Raw genomic sequence first — 25,201 nt, 5'->3', positions numbered from 1 at the left:
CTCAGCTATAAAAAGAACACATTTGAGTCAGTTCTAATGAGGTGAATGAAACAAAAGCCTATTATACAGAATGAATTAAGTCAGAAAGAGAAATACCAAAACAGTATATTAATACATATATATGGCATCTAGAAAGACTGGAATGATGACCCTGTGTGCAAGACAGCAAAAGAGACACAGGTGTAAAGAACAGACTTTTGGACTCTGTGGGAGACGGCGAGGGTGGGACGATATGAGAAAACAGCATTGAAACGTGTAAATTCGATGACCAGTGCAAGTTTGATGCATGAAGCACGGCACTCAAAGCTGGTGCTCTGGGACAAACCAGTGGGATGGGGAGGGGAGGGAGGTGGGAGGTGGGAGGAGGGTTCAGGAGGGGGGACACATGTATGCCCATGGCGGATTCATGTCAATATATGGCAAAAACCACCACAATATTGTAAGGCAATTAGCCTCTAATTAAAATAAATGACTTAAATTAATTAAATAAAATTCATTTAAAAAGGGCATTGAAAAAAAGAAATACAGTCCTTTCAAACAGGAAAGTTTTAAAAAAGCTGGCCACTTGAGTTTCCTACAAATGGGTTTTCATGGCTTGGACAAATTTTCCAGTCATATAGTCATATATGGATTCAAAAACTACTGAATCTCAAACAGTTGAGAGGGAAGTGAAGATGCTCCAGTATCTGAACAGGAACTTGTGCCCCAAACACCACTTACACATTCCCACCTTCTCATGCATCGAGCACACACACGATACCGGGGGTCCACTGAAAGCGTCCCACGAGGGGCATCACCCCCCACCTCCCAAATCAGAGAGTGGACCAGCCCTTCCTGGGGACTGAGCTTAAAACCGTTATGTGGGGCAATGTTGATCCAACAACAGTTATTTATTAATTGGTACTGCACAGAGAAGACATCATTTAACAAATGTCCAACGATCCCACACTTCTAAGACAAGATGATTCATTTCTGCTTTATAACTGCAGGAGTGTCTCATACATAATGACAATTAACTGCAAACATAACAGCTGAGATACTTAATGGAGTCCACGTAGAGTGTGTAATAGTTGACCGACCACATGACAGTTGCTGCTCAATTAAAGACAGTGACATAAACACAAATGTAAGGAGCATGCCACCCTTTGTGTTTGGTTTACATTTTTTATAGGTCTCACTTTACCAGAGGCAACTCTGTAAGATGTAGCCTATTTACACATTTGCTAAGTGTAAAATGAAAGTGATATACAGACTTCTTTTATCCCTTGGAAAAAAAGTAATACATTTTATGTTTGCAGACACAGGAAATGCCAGTTATTTATCTTAAGAGATTAATAATTCAACATACATGCAACCGAAAACAAAGTATTCATCATCGCTAGCTGGAAGTGACAATTTGATTTTTCATATAGCACACAGTCTAGAAGTAAACTGTATTTGAACACAGTCTAAACTGAAACAATGACTAATTCTGTTAATGATACAGTGAATTAACAGCAATTATAGAGTTGGCTGAATGCCTGAGTGTTCAGCGAGTGCTACATGACAGACACTTTCCTCTGAAAGCAGCAGAGTGTTCATAAATACCACAGAAGTTTCCAAAGTCTGCGAGTGTTCTGGGGTGGGGGTGGGGGTAATGGTTCCCTATGTTTGTACCATAAAATTAAAAGCATGGCGTGTATGTCATAGAAAATGCTATCTAGAATCACCTAGAATCATAAATTACAAGATGCCAACAATGGGCCAGGCTCCACTGTAACCAATGTGCCCTGATTACATAATTTGATCTTCATAATCACCCTGTGAGGATGGTGTTACTATTACTCTCAATTTAAAAATAAGCTGAGTTTCAGGTTCAGAGGAACTCAAGTGCTTCTAGTTGAAGCAGTTCCAATTGTAAGTGAAGAATTTATAAGGAGGATGGAAAACCAAGCAATACAAATACACACACACAAGAAAAAACCAGGAAGAGGATAAAGAAGTTTATCTACGAATTCTAGATCTCAACAGTTTGACTTTAGACAGAAAAGTTAATGACACTGGGATTCAATAGCTTTTTCAGGTCAAGTTCTGATAGAGTGGGAATTCAGGTAAAGTGCTTTTAGCAAAGCCAAGAAATGTGATATTCGTTATTATGATGGTTGTTCTTATTCTGTAAAATGACCTGCCACCGCTGTGAGATTACTGAAGGCGAGAAAAACCAAGTCTGCCAACAAAAGGGAAACAAACAATACTTTAGTACGACTTGACAACTGGCATTTAGATTTATCTAATTTTTGCAGCACTGGAGCTTCCCCATTCAGAATACGGCAGTGGGCACTCGTCAAGCATCGGTGGGCAGCGGCTGCGCTGTCCCGGGGAGCTGAGCTGACTCGGGAGGTGGAGAGGCCGCTGGCAGGCGCGGAGGCCGGTGTCCGCAGGGCAGGAGCTGGCCTCTCCGCGGCTCTGGCCGCAGGCGCGCCAGGAGGGACGGGGCGCTGGGGACAGGGCGGCCTCACCCCGGGCCTGCAAACTGGCCCCTCGAGGAACCGATGCGCTACAGTCGGTGAGGCGGGCTTATTTCCAGCTCACAAAACGGGTGTCCTATGACGAACAGCGAGGGAGATTGAATCAAGATACAGGCCACCCAGCAGAGAAGAGGGGCCGTGGGGGGCGGTGGGTAGCCCGCACCGCCGCCTGGAGCGGGCGCCCAGGAGAGGGGCGGACACCCAGCCTTAGCTGCCCGAAGCGGCTGGAAAACCACGGCCGCCTCGGCTGCCCCGGAGTCCTCCTGCGACAGCTGGGGAAAGACTCCAAGGGCAACCATTCTTTTTTTTTTTAATTTTTAAATTGAGGTACAGTTGATTTCTAATGTGTTAATTACTGCTGTATAGTAAAGTGATTCAGTTACAGAAGCATACATGTATGTTCTTATAATCTTTTCCATTATGGGTTATCACAGTGAACTGAATACAGTTCCCCGTGCTCTACAGTAAGGCATGCGGCTGGTCAGTTCTATACAGAACAGATCACATCTACTAACCCCAACCTCCTGCTCCAAGAGGTGGTACTTTAGTGATCTTTGGGTTGAGGCACCTCAGAAAGATGGAATATGCTTGTCCCCTTACCTCCTCACCCCCGAAAAGAATACTGAGAACTGCCACTTGTTGTAAATTATCTGCCTGACAATGTAGGAGACATCCTGGGTTCGATCCCTGGGTCAGGAAGATCCCCTGGAGGAGGGCATGGCAACCCACTCCAGTCTTCTTGCCTGGAGAATCCCACGGACAGAGGAGCCTGGCAGGCTACAGTTTAGGGGGTCGCAATCGGACACAACTGAGTGACTTCGTATGGCACTGCAAGGCTATTAGCATAGCTCTGCTGGCCTTCCTGGTGAGCATTCAGGAACTATTTAGTTTTACTGAAGGAATGTTTCATGTTATTATAAGGGATTCTTTACATTTTCCTTTTATCTAATGAAAACTAGTCCCTTGGACTGCAAAGAGATACTTAGTCCATCCTAAAGGAAATCAGTCCTGAATATCCATTGGAAGGATCGATGCTGAAGCTCCAGTACTTTGGTCACCTGATGTGAAGAAGTGACTCACTGGAAAAGAGCAGTCTCAAGACTAGCCAGGCCAGGGTCAGGGTCTCCATGTAGAAAGGTAGTCAATTTATCTACCTACCTACCTACCCTACATACCTATGTATCTGTACATGTGTGTCTATCTATCCGTGGACCTATCCATTAATCCGTCCTCCCATCTCTTCACCTATCTGAATAAATTTGGTGTGCAATACTGCGTGAGTTTAGAGTGTGCCAAGTGCTACTTTGATTAGTGTTCTGTAACATGACTGCAGAGAAGGCAATGGCAAGCCACTCCAGTACTCTTGCCTAGAAAATCCCATGGACGGAGGAGGCTGGTGGGCTGTAGTCCGTGGGGTCGCTGAGGGTCGGACACGACTGAGCGACTTCACTTTCACGCATTGGAGAAGGAAATGGCAACCCACTCCAGTGTTCTTGCCTGGAGAATCCCAGGGACAGGGGAGCCTGGTGGGCTGCCGTCTATGGGGTCACACAGAGTCGGACACGACTGAAGTGACTTAGCAACACGACTGCTGATGAAGTAATTATCAGCTATGTAAGTATAGTACAATACTGCTGTTCACATTCATCATATAGATGCATTAGATTTCTATGGCTTATTTAGTGCTCATTACAAGTTTGCACCTTTAAACACCGTCACCCTTACCCTCCCCTCCATCCTCTGGTAATCACACCTTTCTGTTTTTTACACATTTAGTTTTTTAGGTTCCACGCAGCAGTACTACCATCATACAGCACTTGTCTTTGCCTGACTCATCTCACTTTGGATAATGTACGCAAGGCCCATCCATGTTATCACACATGGGAGGATATTTGTTTTCTCACGGCTGAAAAATATTCCGTTGTGTATATGTATCATATCTTTGTTATCCACTCATCTGCTCATGGGCACCTGGGTTGTATCTGTATCCTGGTAACTGTGAACAGTGCTTCGATAAAGATGAGGCTGCATACACCTTGCTGAATTGCTGTTTTCACTTCCTTTCGGTATATACTCAGAAGTGGAATTGTGAGAGCCTATGGCAAGTAAACCCGTTTTTAGTTTTCTGAGGCGCCTCCACAGTAGTCGGGCCCGTTTTTAGTTTCTGAGGCGCCTTCACAGTAGTCGGGCCCGTTTTTAGTTTTCTGAGGCGCCTCCACAGTAGTCGGGCCCGTTTTTAGTTTCTGAGGCGCCTTCACAGTAGTCGGGCCCGTTTTTAGTTTTCTGAGGCGCCTCCATAGTAGTCGGGCCCGTTTTTAGTTTTCTGAGGCGCCTCCACAGTAGTCGGACTCGCCTTCATTTCGACCAACAGGGTCGGTCTCTTTCCACCACACCCTCACCGGCACTCGTCGTCGTGTCTTTTTCGTGACAGCCATTCTGACGGCGTGAGGTGACAGCTCCCTGTGGTTTCGATGTCCATGTCCCTGATGCTGGAAGAGGTTGAGCATCTTTCCATGTGCCTGCGGGCCACGGTATGTCTTCTTTGGAGAAATGTCTGTTGAGTTCTTCTGCCATTTTTCTATCATTTTTTTTTGTTGTTGTTGTTACTGAACTGACTGAACATCAATAAAGAATCTGCCTGCAACACAGGAGACCTGGGTCCAATCCTCAGGTTGGGAAGATCCCCTGGAGAACGGCTATCCACTCCAGGACTCTTGCCTGGAGAATTCCACAGACAGAGGAGCCTGGTGGGCTACAGTCCGTAGGCTCACAACGAGTCAGACACAACCGAGCAACTAACATTTTCACTTTCACTTTATACATTTTAGATATTAACCTCTTGCCAACATATGCTTTGCAGAGACTGTCTTTCATTTGGTAGGCTGTCTTGCAAATTTGATGTGGTGCCATTTTTTATTTTCGTTGTTGTTTGTGGTTTTGGTGTCGTGCCTCCCAAATTATTGCCAAAACCAGCAAGGAAGAGCTTCTTCCCTGTTGCTTCCTACAAGTTCGAGGGTTGTTATAGTTCAGTTGCTGAGTCATGCCTGACTCCGCGATCCCATGGACGGCAGCAGGCCAGGCTTCCTTGTCCTTCACTACCTCCCAAAGTTTGCTTGAATTCATGTCCACTGAGTCGGTGATGCCATCCAACCATCTCATCCTCTGTCATCCCCTTCTCCTCCTGCCTTCAATCTTTCTCAGCATCAGGGTGTTTTCCAATGAGTCAGTTCTTTGCATCAGGTGGCCGAAGCATTGGAGCTTCAGCTTCAGCCTTTCCAATGAATATTCAGGGTTGATTTCCTTTAGGATGGACTGGTTGGATCTCCTTGCAGTCCAAGGGACTCTCAAGTTTTAGGGTATCAGGTCTTATGTTTAAGTCTTTGATCCATTTTGAGTTGATTTTTCTGAGTGGTGTGAGATAGGGGTCTAATTTCCTTGTTCCGTGTGAGTTTCTAGTTTTCCCAGCACCATTAGCTGAAGAGGTTTTCCTTTCCCAATTGGGTCTTCTTGGGTCCCTTGTTGAAATGTCAGTTGACCATACAGTTCTGCGATCTCTAGTCCGTTCTGCTAGTAGATGTGCCTATTTTGTACTAGTACGTATTTTTATTGCTATGACTTTTTAGTATAGTTGGAAGTCCAGGAGCACGAGGCCTCCAGTTTTGTTCTTTCTTGACTATTAAGGATCTTTCATGGTTCTGCCCAAATTTTAGGATTGTTTTTCCTATTTGTGTTAAGAATGTCTTTGACATTTCAATGCGGACTGCACTGAATCTGTAGTCTTTGGGTAGTATGGTCATTTTATCAATATTAATTCTTCTGATCCACAAACACGAGATGTCTTTCCAATTGTTTGTCTTCTACAGTTTGTTTCAGCAGATTTTGTGGTTTTCATTGTACTGATCTTTCATTCCTTGGATAAATTCATTCCAGTTATTTAATTGTTTTTGATGGTATTGTGAATGGGATGGCTTTATTTCTTTTTCAGATGCTTCATCATTAGTGTAAAGGAATACAATTGATTTCTATGTGTTGATTTTGTATCCTGCCACTTTACTGCCTTGTACACGATTATAAAGGAGACTCTCAGTTTCTCTCCATTGAGTATAATATTACCTGTGGGCCTGTGGTATACGGCCTTTATTATGTTGAGGTATGTTTCTTCTACATCCAGCAGACGACTTCTCCTTTAGCTTGCTGCTGCTGCTAAGTCACTTCAGTCGTGTCCAACTCTGTGTGACCCCATAGACGGAAGCCCACCAGGTTCCCCCGTCCCTGGGATTCTCCAGGCAAGAACACTGGAGTGGGTTGCCATTTCCTTCTCCAATGTGTGAAAGTGAAAAGTGAAAGTGAAGTCGCTCAATCATGTCCGACTAGTAGCGACCCCACGGACTGCAGCCTACCAGGCTCCTCCGTCCATGGGATTTTCTAGGCAAGAGTACTGGAGTGGCTTGCCATTGCCTTCTCTGCTCCTTTAGCTTAGGGCTAGCAAAATTCAGAGATCAGTATTTAGTGTTCAACACAGAATTATTACTTCAGGGTCTGCTGGTTAGGAATTCACTGGCGGAGAGCCTCAGGTGCCTTTGGCGAAGCCGAAACTGGGCGCTCAAAACCTCTCCCCAGAACCCTTTCCTCCTTGTAGCACCTCTTTCATCTCCCTCCCAAAACCCGATTTAGAGGATGATCTAATATAACGAATTTTTACCAGAGTGTGAAGAGCATGTGTTCCTCCTTGCAAGGATTTAGGCAACTAATATCTCTCTGTAATTGGGGAAAGTTCAGTCTGGAGCTGGGTTTGAACTCCAGCTCTGCTGTCACCTCCTGCATGACCTGTGCACACATGGTCTCCAAGGGACGTAGCGTTCTGACCGCTGAAGAGCAGGGAATGGGACCCCGGGGTGAATGCTGTCTCTGTGGCAAAGCTGCAGGGATTAAATTAGGCACACATTTTTACTGTATGCCCATTGAATCACCAGGCATTGTTCGAGATGCTGGGAATACAGCTGTGTGCTGTGCTTAGCTGCTCAGTCATTTCTGACTCTTTGTGGCCCCATGGACCATAGCCCGCCAGGCTCCTCTGTCCATGGGATTCTCCAGGCAAGAAAACTGGAGGGGGTTGCCATGCCCTCCTCCAGGGGATCTTCCCAACCCAAGGATCAAACCCAGGTCTCCCTGGCGGATTCTTTACCAGCTAAGCCACCAGGGAAACCCCAGAATACTGGAGTGGGTAGTCTTTCCCTTCTCCAGGGGATCTTCCTGACCCAGGAATCCAACCCAGGTCTCCCTTATTGCAGGTGGATTCTTTATCGTCTGAGCCACCAGGGAAGCGACAGAAATATAGAGCTGTCCCTGTGTCCATGGAGCTTATACGCTAACTAGAGAAAGGGAAGCATAACCCACTCAGAGAAATGCAGGATGCCAGGGGGAGAAGTGCTATGGAGAAAAGTCAAGTTTGGTGGTGGGGTGCTCAAGAGCTAAGGTGCTCCGGGAGTGGTCACTCGAGACTCCCCTGGAAAGGTGACCCGTGAGCAGACGCCTGCAGGGAGGAAGGGAGTGGACCATGAGGATTTCTGGGCGGACAAGGCAGGCGGAAGGGAGGGCAAACGTCACAGCTCCATGGAAGGGGCCCGCTTGGAGTATCTGAGTCAAGAGAGACAGCTGGTGACTTCAGTGTGATTCTGGAAGGCTCGGTGTGCTTTTATCTGGTGAGGTGAGAATCATGGGAAGGTTTTAGGCGGAGAATGGACATCTTCTGACTTTCATTACAAAAGGACCGTTTGGTACCCAGGCAGGCACCGCAGGAAGGATGGGGCCAGAGCAGAGAAATCAGACGGGAGCCTCCCCAGCAATCCAGGCAGGGGAGCAGTTGGTGGCGGCTGCAGCTGGAGGGCCACTGGAAAGTGTGTTCCTCGATAGGAGGAGTCTGGGTTTCTTCTGAACATTTATTTTGAGCTGGTGAGACTGGATCTGGCTAGGCTGTGTGGGAAGAGTCAAGGAGGACAGCAAGCTTTTTTGCTTTAGCAACTAGAAAAGTCGGTTTCCATTCATTGGGTGGGCCCTGGGGGAATGGACTGGGCAGGAATGAGCAGGGTGTGTACTGACAAACTTGCTGTGGGAGCTGACTGCTGGGTGCTTAACCGCACGTGTCAGACAGGCAGTACAATCCAGGTGCAAGGTCCTGACCCATGGCTGGCCTCGGCATGAACGTAGGAACTCAGGTCAGTCAAAAACAGGTGCATTTAGAAAATCCTCCGAATAAACACAGGTAAGAAGAGAAATCACAGTGGAAATTTAAAAGTCAGTAAACTGAATAATAAAAATAGGATATACCAAAACATGCAGGATACAGAAAAGACCATGCTTACTGGGGATATAGTCTTAAATATATATTGGTATATTGCTGAAAATAGCTTAAAAGACACCCGTGGCTGATTCATGTCCATGTATAGCAAAAACCACCACAATATTGTAAAGGAATTAGTCTCCAATTAAAAAAAAATCAACAATCTATCCATTTGAAGAACTTAGAAAAAGAGATACAAATTAAATCCTTTCAAAAAGGAAAAGATCATGAAAGGGAAAGTAGAGCGCACAGAGGAATGAACATAAACACACAAAAGGAGAAATGAACAGCTTTGCTTTCCTGAAAGCTCCACTGAAATTCCTAGTAATGCTGATCAAAAGACAGAGGGAAAAGAGCAATTCTAGTGTCGGAAATTGTAAAAGGTAAAAAGGTCTACACATTGAAACAAGAAGATGGTATTACAATCTTTATGCCAATCACTTGAAAATATAAATAAAAGGACATATTTCTTTTAAAAAAAACAACAAGGCTTAGAGAAACTAAATGAAGAAGTTAGTTACTATCTGTAGTAACTAGTGCCGCAGCTGGGGGAGCAGTGAGTAGGAGGTGGCTAGTGGGGGACTTCTGACTTGCTGGCGGTGGTCAGTTTCTTGATTGGGGTTACAGTTGCACAAATGCTGTTCTTCGTGAATATTTATCAGTTTCTGCACCTATAATTTGCGTTGTTTGTGCATGTATATTATATTGCAATAAAACATCTCTAAAAATTATGTAAAAAAAAAACAAAACAAATGAGCGCTTGCATGGCACTCCAAGACAACTGGGTGTTCTCTCTAAGATCACAGAGTGGTTTTACACAGTGAACCACAGCATCCTCTGAAGATGCTGGGAGATGCTTGTCAACTTTCTTCCTTGAGCAGAGCAGCAATGACAATGAAAACAAGAAAGAACAACACCCTGGTTAAAATAAAACTATAATGGGCTTTAGTTACAGATTGCTTTCTGGCTTTCAAATGCTGGGCATCGTTGCTTCCTGGGCAACTAGTTAGCTACTGTTATTCACGATTAGCCTTGACCTACAATTTAAGGTTGAAATTTTAATATAATGAGGATAATAAAATGAAAATGCTGAAAACCTGATGGACCTAAATGATCTATTTCATTGTATGAAAGCAGTGAATACCTTTCCTATTAGCTGAGAAAAGTCAGCAAACCATAGTTAATTTTACAAAAACAAAATCAAACCATAAAACATACAAGACACTCTGAAATGATCTCTAAGTTAAGATTTATTTAAAAATGTATTTGAGGCAATTTGTAATGGAAGAACAAACTATATTAAATTTTTAGATACTATTAGTATTGAAGTTTTTTTCTCACACAGATATATATGCCTGTAGTTTTTCTATTTTTTTTAAACATGCTAGGTACAAATTTTATCATTCCTTTTCGGAAAATACCCACGAAAAAGATACTGTGCTGCCCTTCCCAAGAAAACAGTGCTTTCCTAAGAGACGAGCATCAGACGTACCTCTCCCTGGAGGATAGGTGCCCGAGACACTAGCGATAGAAGAAAACCGGCATGTCTGCGCCTCCTGTCGGCCACTCTGTATGGAAGGCCCACTTATTTTTTCAAAAATAAAACATCCAGGTCCACAGAGAGACAGAAAAAGCCAAATTATGAACAGGCTGTGTCTGTGTGTTTCTACCATAAAACACAGATCTGTTAAAGCTGGTAAGATTCCTTATCCTCCGGGTGTGTGTCATCAGCCTCTCTAAGACAGGAGCCACCAGACACAGTGTGTTGCAATCTTTTCAAAGGCTTTTCAGCAAAAAAGAATGACACATGAATAAAACATATTCTGTTATTTTGCTTCTGAGATTTTCAACTACACATTAAGACACTTACACATTACACTATTTAAAAAGTGCTGGTTTTGAGCAGAGTAAAATTATCTATGACATGAATATTAAAAATGTAATCTCCAATAAGATATAAAACAGTTCCTACTTTACAAATAAGTAGATATCTGAATTATAACATTAAAATATATGTCTATACTGAAAAACACAGTTATTAAAAGACTGAGACATACTAGTGATTTATTGTACTTTTTTTTTTGACTATATATACACTATTCGTAGATATAGTTCCACTAAGCAGGTATTTTTTTCAGAGAAATAATCCTATCACTGGTGGTGAAGTATTCAACTAAAGACTTGGCATTAGATATGACTGCTGCTGCTGCTGCTGCTGCTAAGTCACTTCAGTCGTGTCCGACTCTGTGTGACCCCATAGACGGCAGCCCACCAGGCTCCCCCGTCCCTGGGATTCTCCAGGCAAGAACACAGGAGTGGGTTGCCATTTCCTTCTCCAATGTGTGAAAGTGAAGTCGCTCAGTCGCGTCCGACCCTTAGCGACCCCATGGACTGCAGCCTACCAGGCTGCTCCATCCATGGGATTTTCTAGGCAAGAGGACTGGAGTGGCTTGCCAGTGCCTTCTCCGTAGATACGACTAGTGTCATGCAAACAGACTTGCCGAAGATTCAGGAAGAGAGGCATAAACATACTGATTAAAGAAAATCAACATACTAAAGACTGTACTGAGATACAGCATTTGAAAGTACAACCAGTACTTGACTGATTTAAAACTAGTCATGTTTGCTGTTTAGTCGCAAGGTCATGTCTGACTCTTTTGCGACTCCATGGACTGTCTGAAGCCCACCAGGCTCCTCTGTCAATGGGATTTCCCAGGCAAGAATACTGCAGTGGGTTGCCATTTCCTTCTCCAAGTAAAACTAGAATATGAAGTGTAATAACATTACGTACTTCATTGAACATTTGTTTTGCTCGCCTTATTAGAATATTGGGGAATTCTGGAAGAAATGATTGGAACGACTCATCTGAAAGTGTGAAAAATTAAGTACTAGAATGTGGGATGTTCAAACTGATGAAGCTCTATTCCCCAAAAGTTCCTACGGCAAGAAGGTACATGCACGTCACCCCGTGACCTTTAAGTGACAAAGCTGAGCACTGACCTATTTAAAAGTTCCCAGTAAGGATGCCCAGTCTGAGAGTTTGGGAAAAGGCATCTCAGGGATCTGTCATGCTACAGGCATAAAGGTTCATTTTACGGTAGCTATCTGACAACAGCTATTTGTAAGGCCTCCTCAGACAGCCATTTCGCTCTTTTGCAGAAGACTCTCGAGAGTCCCTTATACTGCAAGGAGATCCAACCAGTCCATTCTAAAGGAGATCAATCCTGCATGTTCATTGGAGGAACTGATGCTAAAGCTGAAACTGCAATACTTTGGGCACCTCATGCGACGAGTTGACTCACTGGAAAAGACTCTGATGCTGGGAAAGGTTGGGGGCGGGAGGAGAAGGGGACGACGGAGAATGAGATGGCTGGATGGCATCACCGACTCTGTGGACATGAGTTTGAGTGAACTCCGGGAGTTGGTGATGGACAGGGAGGCCTGGCGTGCTGTGATTCATGGGGTCGCGGAGAGTCGGACACGACTGAGCGACTGAACTGAACTGAACTGATCTGACAACAGAGAGCCAGTTAACCCACTCCGGTATTCTTGCCTGGGGAGTCCCCTGGACAGAGGCGCCTGGCGGGCGACAGTCCACAGGGTCATGGGGTCGTCCACGACACAGGTGACTTGGCATGCTCGCAGAGAGGCATCAGAGTTACTCGCGAGCCTCTGCTCTGTCTCACCATCCTCTCTGACAGCTGCAGCTACCCTGGCTCACTCTTGAGGGTATCAGAAAATGTTACACAAACCCAAGTGTGTGCCTAAGGCTGTTGGAAAAAGAGCAAAGGGTGACGGCAACAGAGAAATACAAACCAGTGTGTGCACGCGCGCTAAGTCTCGTCAGTCCTGTCTGACTTCCCGCAATCCAGATGACTACAGCCCGCCAGGCTCCCCTGTCCATGGGATTCTCCAGCAAGAAGACTGGAGTGGGTTGCCAAGCCCCCCTCCAGGGGATCTTCTTGACCCAGGGATCGAACCCTCGTCTCTTATGTCTCCTGCACTGGCAGGCGGGTTCTTTACCACTGCTGCTGCTGCTAAGTCACTTCAGTCGTGTCCGACTCTGTGTGACCCCATAGACGGAAGCCCACCAGGCTCCCCCATCCCTGGGATTCTCCAGGCAAGAACACTGGAGTGGGTTGCCATTTCCTTCTCCAATCTGTGAAAGTGAAAAGTGAAAGTGAAGTCGCTCAGTTGTGTCCGACCCTTAGCGACCTACCAGGCTCCTCCATCCATTAGGGCCACCTAAAACAAGACAACCCCAGATATGGACTATTTAGAGCAACAAGAGACTTGAAAGGACGGGCATGATACTTCCAAATTATTAGTAAGTCAGTCTGTCTAGTGAAAAGCTTTCAAGACAGGCGCCAACTTTCCCCCTTCAAGTCATAGTTCTGTCCACAAAATCTGACTTATAAAACTGACAGATTAGCTGGTGACAATTTCTTTTAAAACTTCCTACAGGTTTCTAGTACATGTGCACTTAAATGATGATTTAATACCCACAGTTTGATTTTCCTTTGTCCTCATGGATTGTCTAAGCAGATTTATCCGCTGGAGGGATTTAATATTTTTTTCTGGCAATCTTGACAGGTTCCAGTTCAGCTGTTTGCTTTGAACACTCCCAGGAAAGGGAAGCCCTTTCTCAGATGTAGGGCTATTCAGAAGCAGGCTGTCCTGCGATGGGTCCGGTCTTCCCCCCAGGGAATCGAAATCTGCTTCCCTGTGACTGATGCCCGCCCCTTCTATTTTTGTCCCATCCAGTCACCCAGAAGCCAGTCTAACCCAACCCACGCCATGGACATCAAAGGGCAGCTATCACATTCCTCCCAGGACCTATTTTTCCTAGTAAACATCTCCAGGGTAACCATGTATAATTCAGTGGAAAGCACATGGTCCCCGGAGGCCAAGTTCAGTAGATTCCTGGTTGCTTATTATTAGAAAACCTCTCTAAGCTTCATGTAAGTTCTCTCCTCTGTGAAAGGGAACATCCCAGTCTTTCTAGGGTGTTTGGAGGAGGGACGACTTGGCCCGCGGCTGCCCACTACAGAGCTTGAGCCAGTGGTGAAAACTGCAGAATGCTAACTCTTTCCCTCCCCAGCATACTCCTGCGTGCCCTCCTAAAAACGAAAAGCTCAGAAGTGAATGAGGCGTTGCAGACATTGCACGACGGGCTCAGAGTTCCAGAGACTGTGCTCCTAAGAGTATCAGCTTAAGGTCTCAGGACCCTGCAGTTCCCACAGTCAGCGGCCCACACATTATTATTTATATGGAAACAGAGCAAGTCTCCATTTCCTGTCCCATATCAGGACCTCGCTCTGATTTTCAATGACATGCTCCCCACTGCGCTCTTTCCATTCCATCCTGTTGGTTTTGGCCCATCCTCCGAGCCCATCAGGGAGCCTTTTCAGAAATGGAACTGTCGACCTACCCGCTTTCCCTCCTTGCTTTGTTTAATCGACACACTGCTGTCCTGCAGAAGCTGGAAACGCCCGTGCTTTTTCTGAGATGTATGTTCCATGAAACAGACTGTGCCAGGCTCCCGAGCAGCGCAACTGCCTCGTCCGAGCCCCGGCTCCCCGGCCCGTCAGCATCTCTGTTGCTGAAGGGACTGCCGGGGACAGGCCCTCACAGCCCTAGCAGAGCAACAGGTAGGCGGATGACTCGGGGGCTGTGCAGAGGAGAAGAGAAGGCCGCATGGTCCCCGCCCATTAAAAGGAGGAAAGAAAGGTCAGCTGTACTGTGGCCTCACCACTGGAAACTGACCAAACGCAGCCCTGGGGGGCCGGGGCTGCCGGCTCTGGCATCCTGGATAAGCTGTCCTGTGTGACGTCCTGGCTTCAGTCCTGACAATAGGATACACTGGGCAAGTTACCTAGTTTCTCTGTGCGTGGCTCTCCTATTTGGTAAAACGATAGTCATTACTTCTCGCTTTGATACCAAAATAACAGCCAAGTCTCAGTGGAAAGGAAGGAAGAGAAGAAAAATAAAAGGGGGCTGGGACGTCACAGTGAAGGTCTAGGCCGAGCTTTGCTTTTGAAAGTGTTCACTCCAACCCACAACGTTCAGAATTGAAGCCGGGTCAAACGAGAATTCTGTCTTGGTGGCCAACAGAGAGAGTCAACGTTCTCTGGGTCTTTTCGTTTCCAAAGTGGAGAATGACTGCTATGCTTAGAATAGATAACCAACAAGGACCTACTCTACAGCACACGGAACTCTGCTCTATATTTCGTGATAACCGATATGGGACAAGAATTTGCAAACGAGTAGACACAAGTATGTGGATACCTGAATCACCTTGCTGCACACCCGAAACCAACACACTGTCGACCAGCTGTGCTCCAGTCTAAGACAAAACATCTTCAGAAAGGGAACGGACTGAAAGTCATCACACGTTTGACTTACATGCAGTAGAAAGCAATGTGAAGAATGCTTAAAGGAAATGATCGCATCCTAAGTGAATTTCATCAGCCACGTCCTGACAACGCTGGACTCGCAGACTTTCTTTAGTCGTTTACGCACGACTTTTCAGCAGCCCATCATTTTTACTGATGGACAAATACACATTCTCCTTTACCGAGTTTTCCTGACACGACTGTTCAGTCTCTGTGTCTAATGTGTGTGCACACACCTTCCTCTGATGTGTGTATACTTCCCGTGGGCAGCGGAGCTGCGGAGGCACCACGGCTTGGGGCTCATGGCTGGCGCCCAGGCCGGCTCCTGGATGGGCTCCCTTGACCCAGGCTGCACCCAGATCTGGCTCCCGGGCTGGCACCAGCCCACCCTGTCTCCTACTTCCATCCGTTAACAGGCTGTCTTATGTTACCTTAAAACATACACCACCAAAAAAGGCGCTACGAGAAAGGACGAGAAGGAACAACGAAGTGTGCGTCAAAGGTAGGGTGAGGGAATAAACAATAATTTTTCCATTTACACACAATCAGTCCTGGGGAGCTGTCTATGCTAACAGAACAGACATGCATCCCTAGGTGTGCATACTGAAGAATATGTATATGTATATTTATATATATAAATAAGCGATAATACATATAGCTAAAAATGGATGAATACGTCATACTGACCTTGGGGGGTTTAAACGGATAGTCAGGTGAAAAGGTTATGTCAAGAAAGAACACCCCTCCTTCATAGACAGATCCTGGGGGTCCCAATATAGTTGACCTCCATTCATAAATGTTGTCTCCTTTGGGTCCAGCACTGAAATAAGACATACAAATGAAACGTGCTTAGAGATGATACAAAGCTTGGAACTGTAAAAATATCTATTTATGATAACAATAAATTGAGCCATTCCATAGAAAACACACCAAAGTTAACAGGTTAATTCCAAATAAGGATTCACTTGTCAATATCATCAGTATTCCATAAACGAAATATGTTGGTATTACTAAATAATACAGAACCAAGAAGTTCCGTTTTGCCATTCATAACCTTAATTAAACCTATGAAACAAAAAATTCAAAGGACCACAGGCCATAAGCAGGAGTTCAATTAATTTTTACTGGAGCAAAATGTTTAATAAAGCATAAAATTATTTCTGAGACCCTGAAAGGGTGGTATAGGGTCAAAGAGACAAATTTTCAAAGCTAGAAGGAATGCTAGAGAAAAAAAAAAAAAGTCTAATCCTTTTGTTAACTAACAGCACCAATGAGGTTGATGGAGACCAGGAAATGGTCATCATTCATAAGACTCGGCTCAAATATCACATCTGAATCTTCTTTTCTTGCTCCACCCGAAAACTCCCAGCTAATGCCTCCAGCATCCCGCTACGGTGGTCTGTAGAAGACAGGATGCATCATTTTGTTTTATACCTATGCTTTGAAACTGTTTGCTTTTCCATCCCTCTCTGGAAGTTCTCCGAGGAACAGGTTCTGCCTTGTTCTTGGTACTCGGTAAGTAAGAGTTTGTCAGATGCTGCTGCTGGAATAACAGCCAAGCGAGGGAAGCCACGCGGCTACTAGCAGCAAACCTGTGTTCCCCAGCTGCAGAGAAACTCACGGACGATAAGAAGACCCTCACGAGTCAACTGAACTGTCCCCATTCTTCCAGAGTAACAGAAGGCAAAGCGAGATTATAACTAAGCCCTCCAGTGTTCTTCCTGCCACACCAACCTCATAGTACATCAGCCAGAAATCCCCTCATACCCTGAAGCAAAGTGGGCAATACTGATAAGGTGCTTGAGAAGGTTTTATCGTCAACAAAGATTTGTCTTCTTTCATACTGTGAAATTAGTTAGTATCTACAACAGTTTCATTGTTGAGCAGGAGACCGAAAAAGCATGTGTCATTATGTATGACAGTGGAGGAAGAATACATCAGTACAATAGGGAACAGACAGCCTCTTCAATAAATGGTGTTGGAAAAACTGGACAGCTACATGCAAGAATCAAACTGGACTTTCTCACACCACATGTACCATTAAACTCACAATGGGTTAAAGACTTAAATGTAAGCCCTAAACCCATAAAAATCCGAGAAGAAAAGCACTACACTCTTTGACGTCTGTCTCAGCAACATTTTGGGGGATGTGTCTTTCAGGCTAGGGGAACAAAAGCAAAAAGGGACAAATAGGACTATATCAAACTAAAACAGCTTTCGCAAGTGAAGGAAACTACCTTTGAATGAAAAGGCAGCCTATTGAATGGGAGAAGGTATTTGCAAATGACAAATTCATTAAGGGGATAATATCCAGAGAACACGAAGAACTCATACATCTCAACATAAAAAAACAAACAACCTATTAAAAAGTGGGCAGGGGACCTAAACAAACATTTCTCCAAAGAAGAGATCCCGGGGCCGACAAGCACATGAAAAGCGACTCGACATCGCTGATCACAAAATGCAAATCAGAACCACAGTGGGGTATCATCTCCCACTTGTCAGTGTGGCAGTCATCAGAAGGACAGCAGCCAACAAGTGGTGACAAGGATGTGAAGAGAGAAAGGGAACCTTCTGCACTCTTGGTGGGAGCGTACATGGGTGCTGCCGCTGTGGAAAACAGTGTGGAGACTCCTCAGAAAACTGAAAGTAGAACTGCCGTACAACCCAACAATTTCACTTCTGGGGATGTATCCAAAGAAATGAAAACAGTAATTTGAAAAGAATATGCATCCCAATGTTTACTGCAGCGTTGCATACAATGGCCAAGACACAAAAGCAACCTAAGTGCCCGTCACTAGACGGATGGGTAAAGAACATGTGGCATCGTATTTTATATATATACATGCATTATTTCTGTGACATACGTATATATGCATTGCATTGTATCTATGACGTGGGTTTCCCTGGTGGCTCAGGCTGTAAAGAACCTGCCTGCAATGCGGAAGACCCAGGTTTGGTCCTTGGGTTGGGAAAAATGCCCTGGAGAAAGGAATGGCTCTCCATTCCAGTATTCCTGCCTGGACAATTCCATGGACAGATGAGCCTGGTAGGCTACAGTCCATGGGGTCACAGAGTCAGACATGACTGAGCGACTAACATTTCACTTCACTTCATCTATGACACATATATACATATGTATACATTGCTTTTGTATGTTGGCCATTGTAGGCAATGCTGCAGTGAACACTGGGATGCATATCCTTTTCAAATTACTGTTTTCATTTCTTTGGATACATACCCAGAAGATGTGCGTATATACAAATAATAATATATGGGACTTCCCAGGTGGTGCTATTGGTAAAGAACCTGCCTGCAATGCATGAGACCTAAGAGACGTGGGTTCGATCCCTAGGTCAGGAAGATCTCCTGGAAGAAGGCATGGTAACCCACTCCAGTATGCTTGCCTGGAGAATTCCATGGACAGAGGAGCCTGGCAGGGTATAGTCCATGGGGTCACAAAGAGTTGGACACGACTGAAGCGACTTAGTACACAGCACACATATAATACTGTTGTATATTATATAAAATGAAATGTATGTATTAAATATAGAAGAAGATGTGGAATGTGTGTATATGTGTGTGTGTGTGTGTGTGTGTGTGTATAACATTACTGAGCCATAAAACCAGCAATCTCGCTGTTGGGGACAGCAGGGATGACCTCGCGGGCACAACGCTGAATCAAACAAGTCAGACTCAGAAGGACGAATGCCCCAGGATCTCACCGACACGCGGCATCTCAGAAACAAAACCAGAGAACACACGTGCGGAGACAGAACAGACTCGCAGATACAGAGAGCAGACAGGTGGTCGCCAAACGGGAGGAAGTGTAGGTAGATGAGAGAAATGGGCGGGTGATTAAGCGGGACAAGCCTGCAGTGACAAAATAAATGAGTCACGGGTATGAAACGGACAGAGTGGGAAAAACAGTCAATAATCATGGTGTAGTTTTCTGTGGTGACAGATGAAACAATGCCAAAAAAGCAGGCATCTTAACCAATTTGGGATTATTCTGCGAATGCATGGATAGTTTAATAACAGCAAATTATTACTGTAATTTACTTATAACACATTAAAGTAGAAAAAAATGACAATCACAACAGGTGAAGAAAAAAGCACTCAATAAATTTAATGGTAGCTATTCGTGAAAACACTCCTAGCAAATTCAGAATAGTAAGAAACTTCTTTAACTTGATAAAAAGCATATACCAAAAACCTCATAGCAACTGTATATTCAATGGTAAAATATTAGAAGTACATGCTTTAAAAATCGAGGCTCAAGACACAGATGCCCACTTAATCCATTTCCAATCATTACTGTATGAGAGCTCATATCCATCAAGGCATGAGAGACATAAGTTGAAAAGCAAAGTATTTATGGACTGGGATGGAAGAAATAAAATAGTTGGCATTTATGGTATCTATGTACACAGAAGAAAGCTACCCAAATCTACGTACGATTTATTACACTTAATAAAAGTTTAACATAGTAGCAGGATATAAGATCAACAGACAGAAATCAATTGCACTTCAACACACCAACAAAATTAGAAAATGCATTTTAAAATATTTTTTACAATAGTATTAAAAACACAAGGAATCTATGAATAGAGTTCAGGGAAAATAAGATTTTTATGGAGAAAGCTATAAAACACATTGAAGGAAATTAAATAAATTAAGGAAATGAAGGAAATTAAATAAATGAAGACACCAAGTTTATAGGTAAGACCCAGGACCCTGGGGATGTCAATTTTTCCTTGATTCAATGTAATTCGAATAAAAGTCCAACAGATTTTTAAAAAACAGAACTTGACACATTGATTCTAGGATGCTTTTAGGACCTCAGTGAAACTCCTCAAACTTTTCTACGCACAAATGAAAATCTGATATATGTTGGAACTGATGGGGCTGAGAAAACCGTTTTGTCTTTGGACAACAGAGAAACTGAATTCCTACCTTACCAGGTGGCACGAGTGGTAAAGATCCTGCCTGCGAACATAGGAGACTTAAAGAGACATGGGTTCGATCACGGGGTCGCGAAGACCCCCTAGAGAGGGCAAGGCAACCCACTCCAGTATCTTGCCTGGAGAATTCTACGCACAGAGGAGCCTGGTGGGCTACAGTCCATGGGGTCGCAGAGAGTCGGACACGACTGACGTGATGTGGCATGCAAACATATAAACCTCTGTTGCAGATGGATTAAGCACTTAAATGCAAAAGTCAAAAGCTTTACAGTTGGACTAAAGAGAGTGACAAGGCAAGCCATAAACTGCGATCATATAAAATAGACGAAATTCTTGTGTCCAGAATATACTTGCCTAAGTAGGTTATGAAACAGCAAAATTGTGCAGTGACACAAATGCCCACTGGTAGAAGAAGGTGTAAATTCACCCAAAGGAATACTACACAGCAATGAAAATCTATACACTAACGCTGAGAAACCTTAAGAATATTCTAATGAATACAAAAGGCAAGTATAAAAGGAATATGCACCATATAACACTTTCTACAAAGTACAAAAACAAACAAGAAAGGAAACTGGGAACGGACAGACACTATATATTCCAGAGAGGCGTCTCTGGGGTAGAATTTGAGGGTGGAAAGCAGAATTCGGGAGGAGCTTCAGGGGTTCTGGTGACGCCCTCCTTCTCAGGATGTGAGATGCATTCAGGAGCTATCTGTTTTACTACTAGGTTTCATAAGTTACTTAGGTATTAGACATTAATATATTCTTAGATCTGCATCAATTTTTCATATTAAGGATGCAGAAAAAGCTGACCAAGGTGCCACGTGAGAACAGGAAGTTGCAGGTACTGTGTGGTCCTACTCTAGGAACTAGAGACATAAAACAACATTTTGTATCATTTATGGATACATATCTTGTGTCAGCGCCTTTCAAGAAATGAACTGGAAAAACATACCTAAATTCAAGACGGTAGCTGTGCAAGGAACGTGGGAGTGTTGGACCAGGTGATGGGAGGAAACAGATCTGAAGGAGGGTTTAATTTTATTTCGAGGCTTTGATTTCTCTTATTTAAATACAAAAAACAAAATCACAGTTAGCCAAGTTCATTGCCAAGTACTGAAATAAAACTCAAAGGACTGGGGCCCAGCCTTCCCGCCCCATCTGACCACTGGGCTTCTCTCCTGAAGTGGACAGTGAGGCGCAGACAGAATATTCAGGTCAGTGACAGTGAAACTTTGCCAACAACAGCATCTTGCTGCCAGACAAGCTCACTCATTCAGATAAATAATACACACAGTTATGTCCCGCGTTATAATTAGACCCAAAACGAACAGATAAGTTTATTAGAAGGAAGGGCTTAAAAGTAGAGTAAATTATAGGTTTGTAGTTACAACATTCCTTCAAGGGAGATGAAGAAATTAAATTTTAAAAATATGGGCTTCCCGGGTGGCTCAGACTATAAAGATCTGTCAGAAATGCAAGAGACGAGGGTTCGATGCCTGGGTTGGGAAGGTCCCCTGGCGGAGGGAATGGCAACCCACTCCAGTATTCTGGCCTGGAGAATCCTATGGACAGAGGAGCCTGGCGGGTTGCAGAGAGTCAAACACGATTGGGCGACTCACACTTTCTCAGACCCAACACAAACAGATAAGTTTATTAGAAGCAAGGACTTAAAAGTCGAGTAAATTATAGGTTTGTATTTATAACATTACTTCAAAGTAAGTGAAGAAATTTAATAAAAAAAAATGCAAAGAGGAGCACACACAGCTAGCAAACAAGGAGCAGAGACACAGTTCCCAAACCCGAAGATGCAATTTATGAGTCCCTTTGAGACATTTTAATTTTCCGAGATGGTCATCAGTTAGTTATATAACGTAAGCTAATTAAGGAGTCACCAAACTGTGCCTCCAAAGAAGGACTTTGAAAGCAGAGGGCAGGAGGTACTTCAGAAAGTGGACAGAGTCTGTAGACAATGTATATTCCATTTATGCCTGATCCAAGTTTTATCCGGCTCTCAGTCAGAACTCCAAAATTTATTGCTTCTTTGAAGTCATTAACAGTGGATTAAACAACTCCGTTAACAGTATCACTCTGAGTTGGTTCATGTTGCCAAAATGTGCCTTTTTGAGAAAACACTAGCAGTGACAAACTATCTGAAAGACAGATTGGTGCTTTACTTTTAGCTTTCATATTGTAAAGATTTCCTTGCAGCATAGTTGATTTACAATGTTCTGTTAGTTTCAGGTACACAGCGAAGTGATCCAGTTACACATATGCACATGTTCATTCTTTTTCAGATTCTTTCCCATATGGGCTATCACAGAAGGCTGAACAGAGCTCACTGTGCCACACAGTAGGTTTCTGTTGATTATCTGCCTTGTGTAGTGTGCATATGCAAACCCTGAGAAGAAACGTTGGGGAGGAAGAAGGATGAATCAAGAGCTTGAGATGGGTGGTTTAAAATGCATTTAACACTAATATTCTTTCCTTAATACACAGATTGAGTCTTGGCAATCTGGCCACCTCCATCACCTTAGAAATGGTCTATCTGCACCACTTATAATCCCAAAGCTTGTAGCAGAGGTCCAGGAACTGCACAGTCCTCTGTCCCAAGATCATTTTAACACACTCCAGTTGAGAAACCCTCACGTGAGTGTCCAGAATGGTGCTGGACAATATGGTGGCCATGCAGCCATCGAGGACTTGAACTGTAGCTGGTTCAAGGTAAGATGTACTGTCATGAAAGGATGCTCAACACCCCTCCCCAGGAAATGCGAGTGAAAGCCGTGATGAGGTAGCATCTCACACCGGTCAGGATGGCCATCCTCAGAGGGAACACAGGTAGCAAATGTAGGCGACGAAGCAGAGGAAAGGGAATAGCCGTACGCTGTTGTGTGCAGCGCAGCCACTGTGGAAAAACAGTGCATGGAGATTTCTCAAAAACTAGAACGACCCTTCCGTCCAGCAATTCTACTGCTGGGTATATAGCTGAAAGAAACCAAAAACACTAGTTCAAAAAGATGCACGCACCCCACGAGTCACAGTATCATATTTACAACTGCCAGGAAAACGGGAGCAGCTAACTGTCCCCCAACAGCTGAATGGGTAAGAAGACGCAGTTCACGGTGGACATCACTCAGCCGTAAAAGCGAGTCAGGCGATGCCGTTTGCAGCAACAGGGAAGGACTTCGAGGGCATTACACTAGTGAATTAAGTCAGGGAGGGGAGCGCTGCAGGTCTCACATATATGTGGAATCTAAAAAATACTACACAATGGCCAATATCACAAAACAGAAGCAGACTCACAGATACGGAGAACAAACCAGTCGTACCAGCGGTCGGGGGCAATGCAGGGGTGGGAGAGTGGGAGGTGCAAACTACGTGGTGCAAGACAGGCTCAAAGGTTACAGTACAACATGGGGAACACAAGCCAATGTCTCGTAATATTGTAATAACTGTGAATGGAAAGCAACCTTTAAAAACTGAATTTAAAATGAAAACAACTTAAAAAGAATATATTGTAGAGCACAGAAAATATAGCCAATATTTTATAATAACTATCAACAGAGGATATCCTTTATAAATTGTGAATTGCTGTTATACATCTGAAATTTATATAATACTGTAAGTCAGCTGTACCTCAACAAAAATAAAGGAAGAAAGAATTTACAGTGCAAAAAAAAAGTTTTATAATGCCAGTAAAAAAGAAGATGTGTTGTGAAAATTAAATACCAAACTTTGGTGACGATGCAAAAGAAAGTGAACTACATCATTACTTATTACTCATTACATACTGAAATAATATTCGGAGTATACTGGGCCAAGATACGTTAAAATTAATTTCACCGACCTCTTTTTACTTTTTTAAATGTGGCTACTAGAAAATTTTAAATTACACACGTGCTTCATATTATATTTCTATTCGACAGAACTGCCTTGAATCTACTTTCTATGATGGTGGGAATGTTCGAGTTTTCATCCTGAGCCGGGGTCAGAACCATCAGCGACACGTGGCCACTTGGCACTTGAAATGAGGCCAGAGAGAATGAGGAAGCGCATCTGGAACCTTGCTCGGTTTCAGTGAATTTAAATCTGAACAGGTCCCCGTGGCTGGTGGTCACACACACGCACAGCGCAGCCCCACAGTGACAGGAAGGCTTTAATACATCAGGACCCATACGAAGTGGAAGAACGGGCTTTTATACACTTCGGCAGGATCAGAAAAGTGAGCATCAGATGCTGCAGAGTGTTTTATGCTTTTAATGATCCCTTCCTTCTGTAAACAGGTCAGACAGAGGCTGGTGCCTGGAGACGCCTGTAGCACAGAGCAGCCTGATGCTGGGGGGCAGGCTCCCAGCCGGACGGTCTGTCTGCATCTCAGCCCCGCCACTGCATGAGCACCTGTTGTGCTCAGTCTCTCAGTCACGGCCGACTCTGTGCGACTTCAGGGACTGCAGCCGCCAGGCTCCTCCATCCATGGGATTCTCCAGTCAGGAACACTGGAGGGGGTGCCATTTCCTTCTCCAGGGGATCTTCCCGACCCAGGGATGGAACCCACGTCTCCTGTGTGCTATGCATTACAGGTGGATTCTTTACTCGCTGAGCCATTGAGGAAGCCAGGACACCTACTTGACCCTGGGCAAATATGTCATCTCTCTATGCCTTAGTTTGCTCATCTGTAAGATGGGGCCATTACGGCACCAACCTGAAATGTAAAATTTCAGTAGAACTGCACTCACAGAGCTTGGGAAATGGGCTGAGAAGGGCCCAAATAGTAAGCCTCCAAATGTGGGCTGCTACTGAGGTTGCAGTCCCGCCTGTGGGTGGTACAGAAGTGCACCAACTCACTCGAAAGGTTGACTCCCTGGTGGTTTTCTAACAATGGTTTCAAGACCCAAGGACTAGAAAACAGGCTGAGACCCTGTACAAATAACGATCCTCCTCCTCCTCACTCTGCCTCCTTCGGGGCTTTACCCTCCACAGCCTTGTTACC

General features: G+C 44.4%; 1 protein-coding gene across 3 annotated transcripts in view; it reads right to left on the bottom strand.

The window, feature by feature from the left end:
* LOC129549462 (ubiquitin-conjugating enzyme E2 E2) overlaps positions 1-25,201 on the bottom strand; it is a 361,063-nt gene that overhangs the window by 69,783 nt on the left and 266,079 nt on the right. For all 3 annotated transcript variants that reach the window (XM_055416768.2, XM_055416762.2, XM_055416767.2), the window contains one exon: positions 15,930-16,062. In XM_055416768.2, the coding sequence (XP_055272743.1) occupies positions 15,930-16,062 (133 nt within the window). The remainder of the gene's footprint in view (positions 1-15,929; positions 16,063-25,201) is intronic.

Source organism: Moschus berezovskii, chromosome 26, assembly GCF_049115385.1.
Source record: "Moschus berezovskii isolate FMDL1 chromosome 26, NW_MosBer_1.0, whole genome shotgun sequence".
In the NCBI taxonomy this organism is placed as follows: domain Eukaryota; kingdom Metazoa; phylum Chordata; class Mammalia; order Artiodactyla; family Moschidae; genus Moschus; species Moschus berezovskii.
Note: the sequence above shows the minus strand (reverse complement) of the source record. Positions and strands in the feature narration are given on the sequence as shown.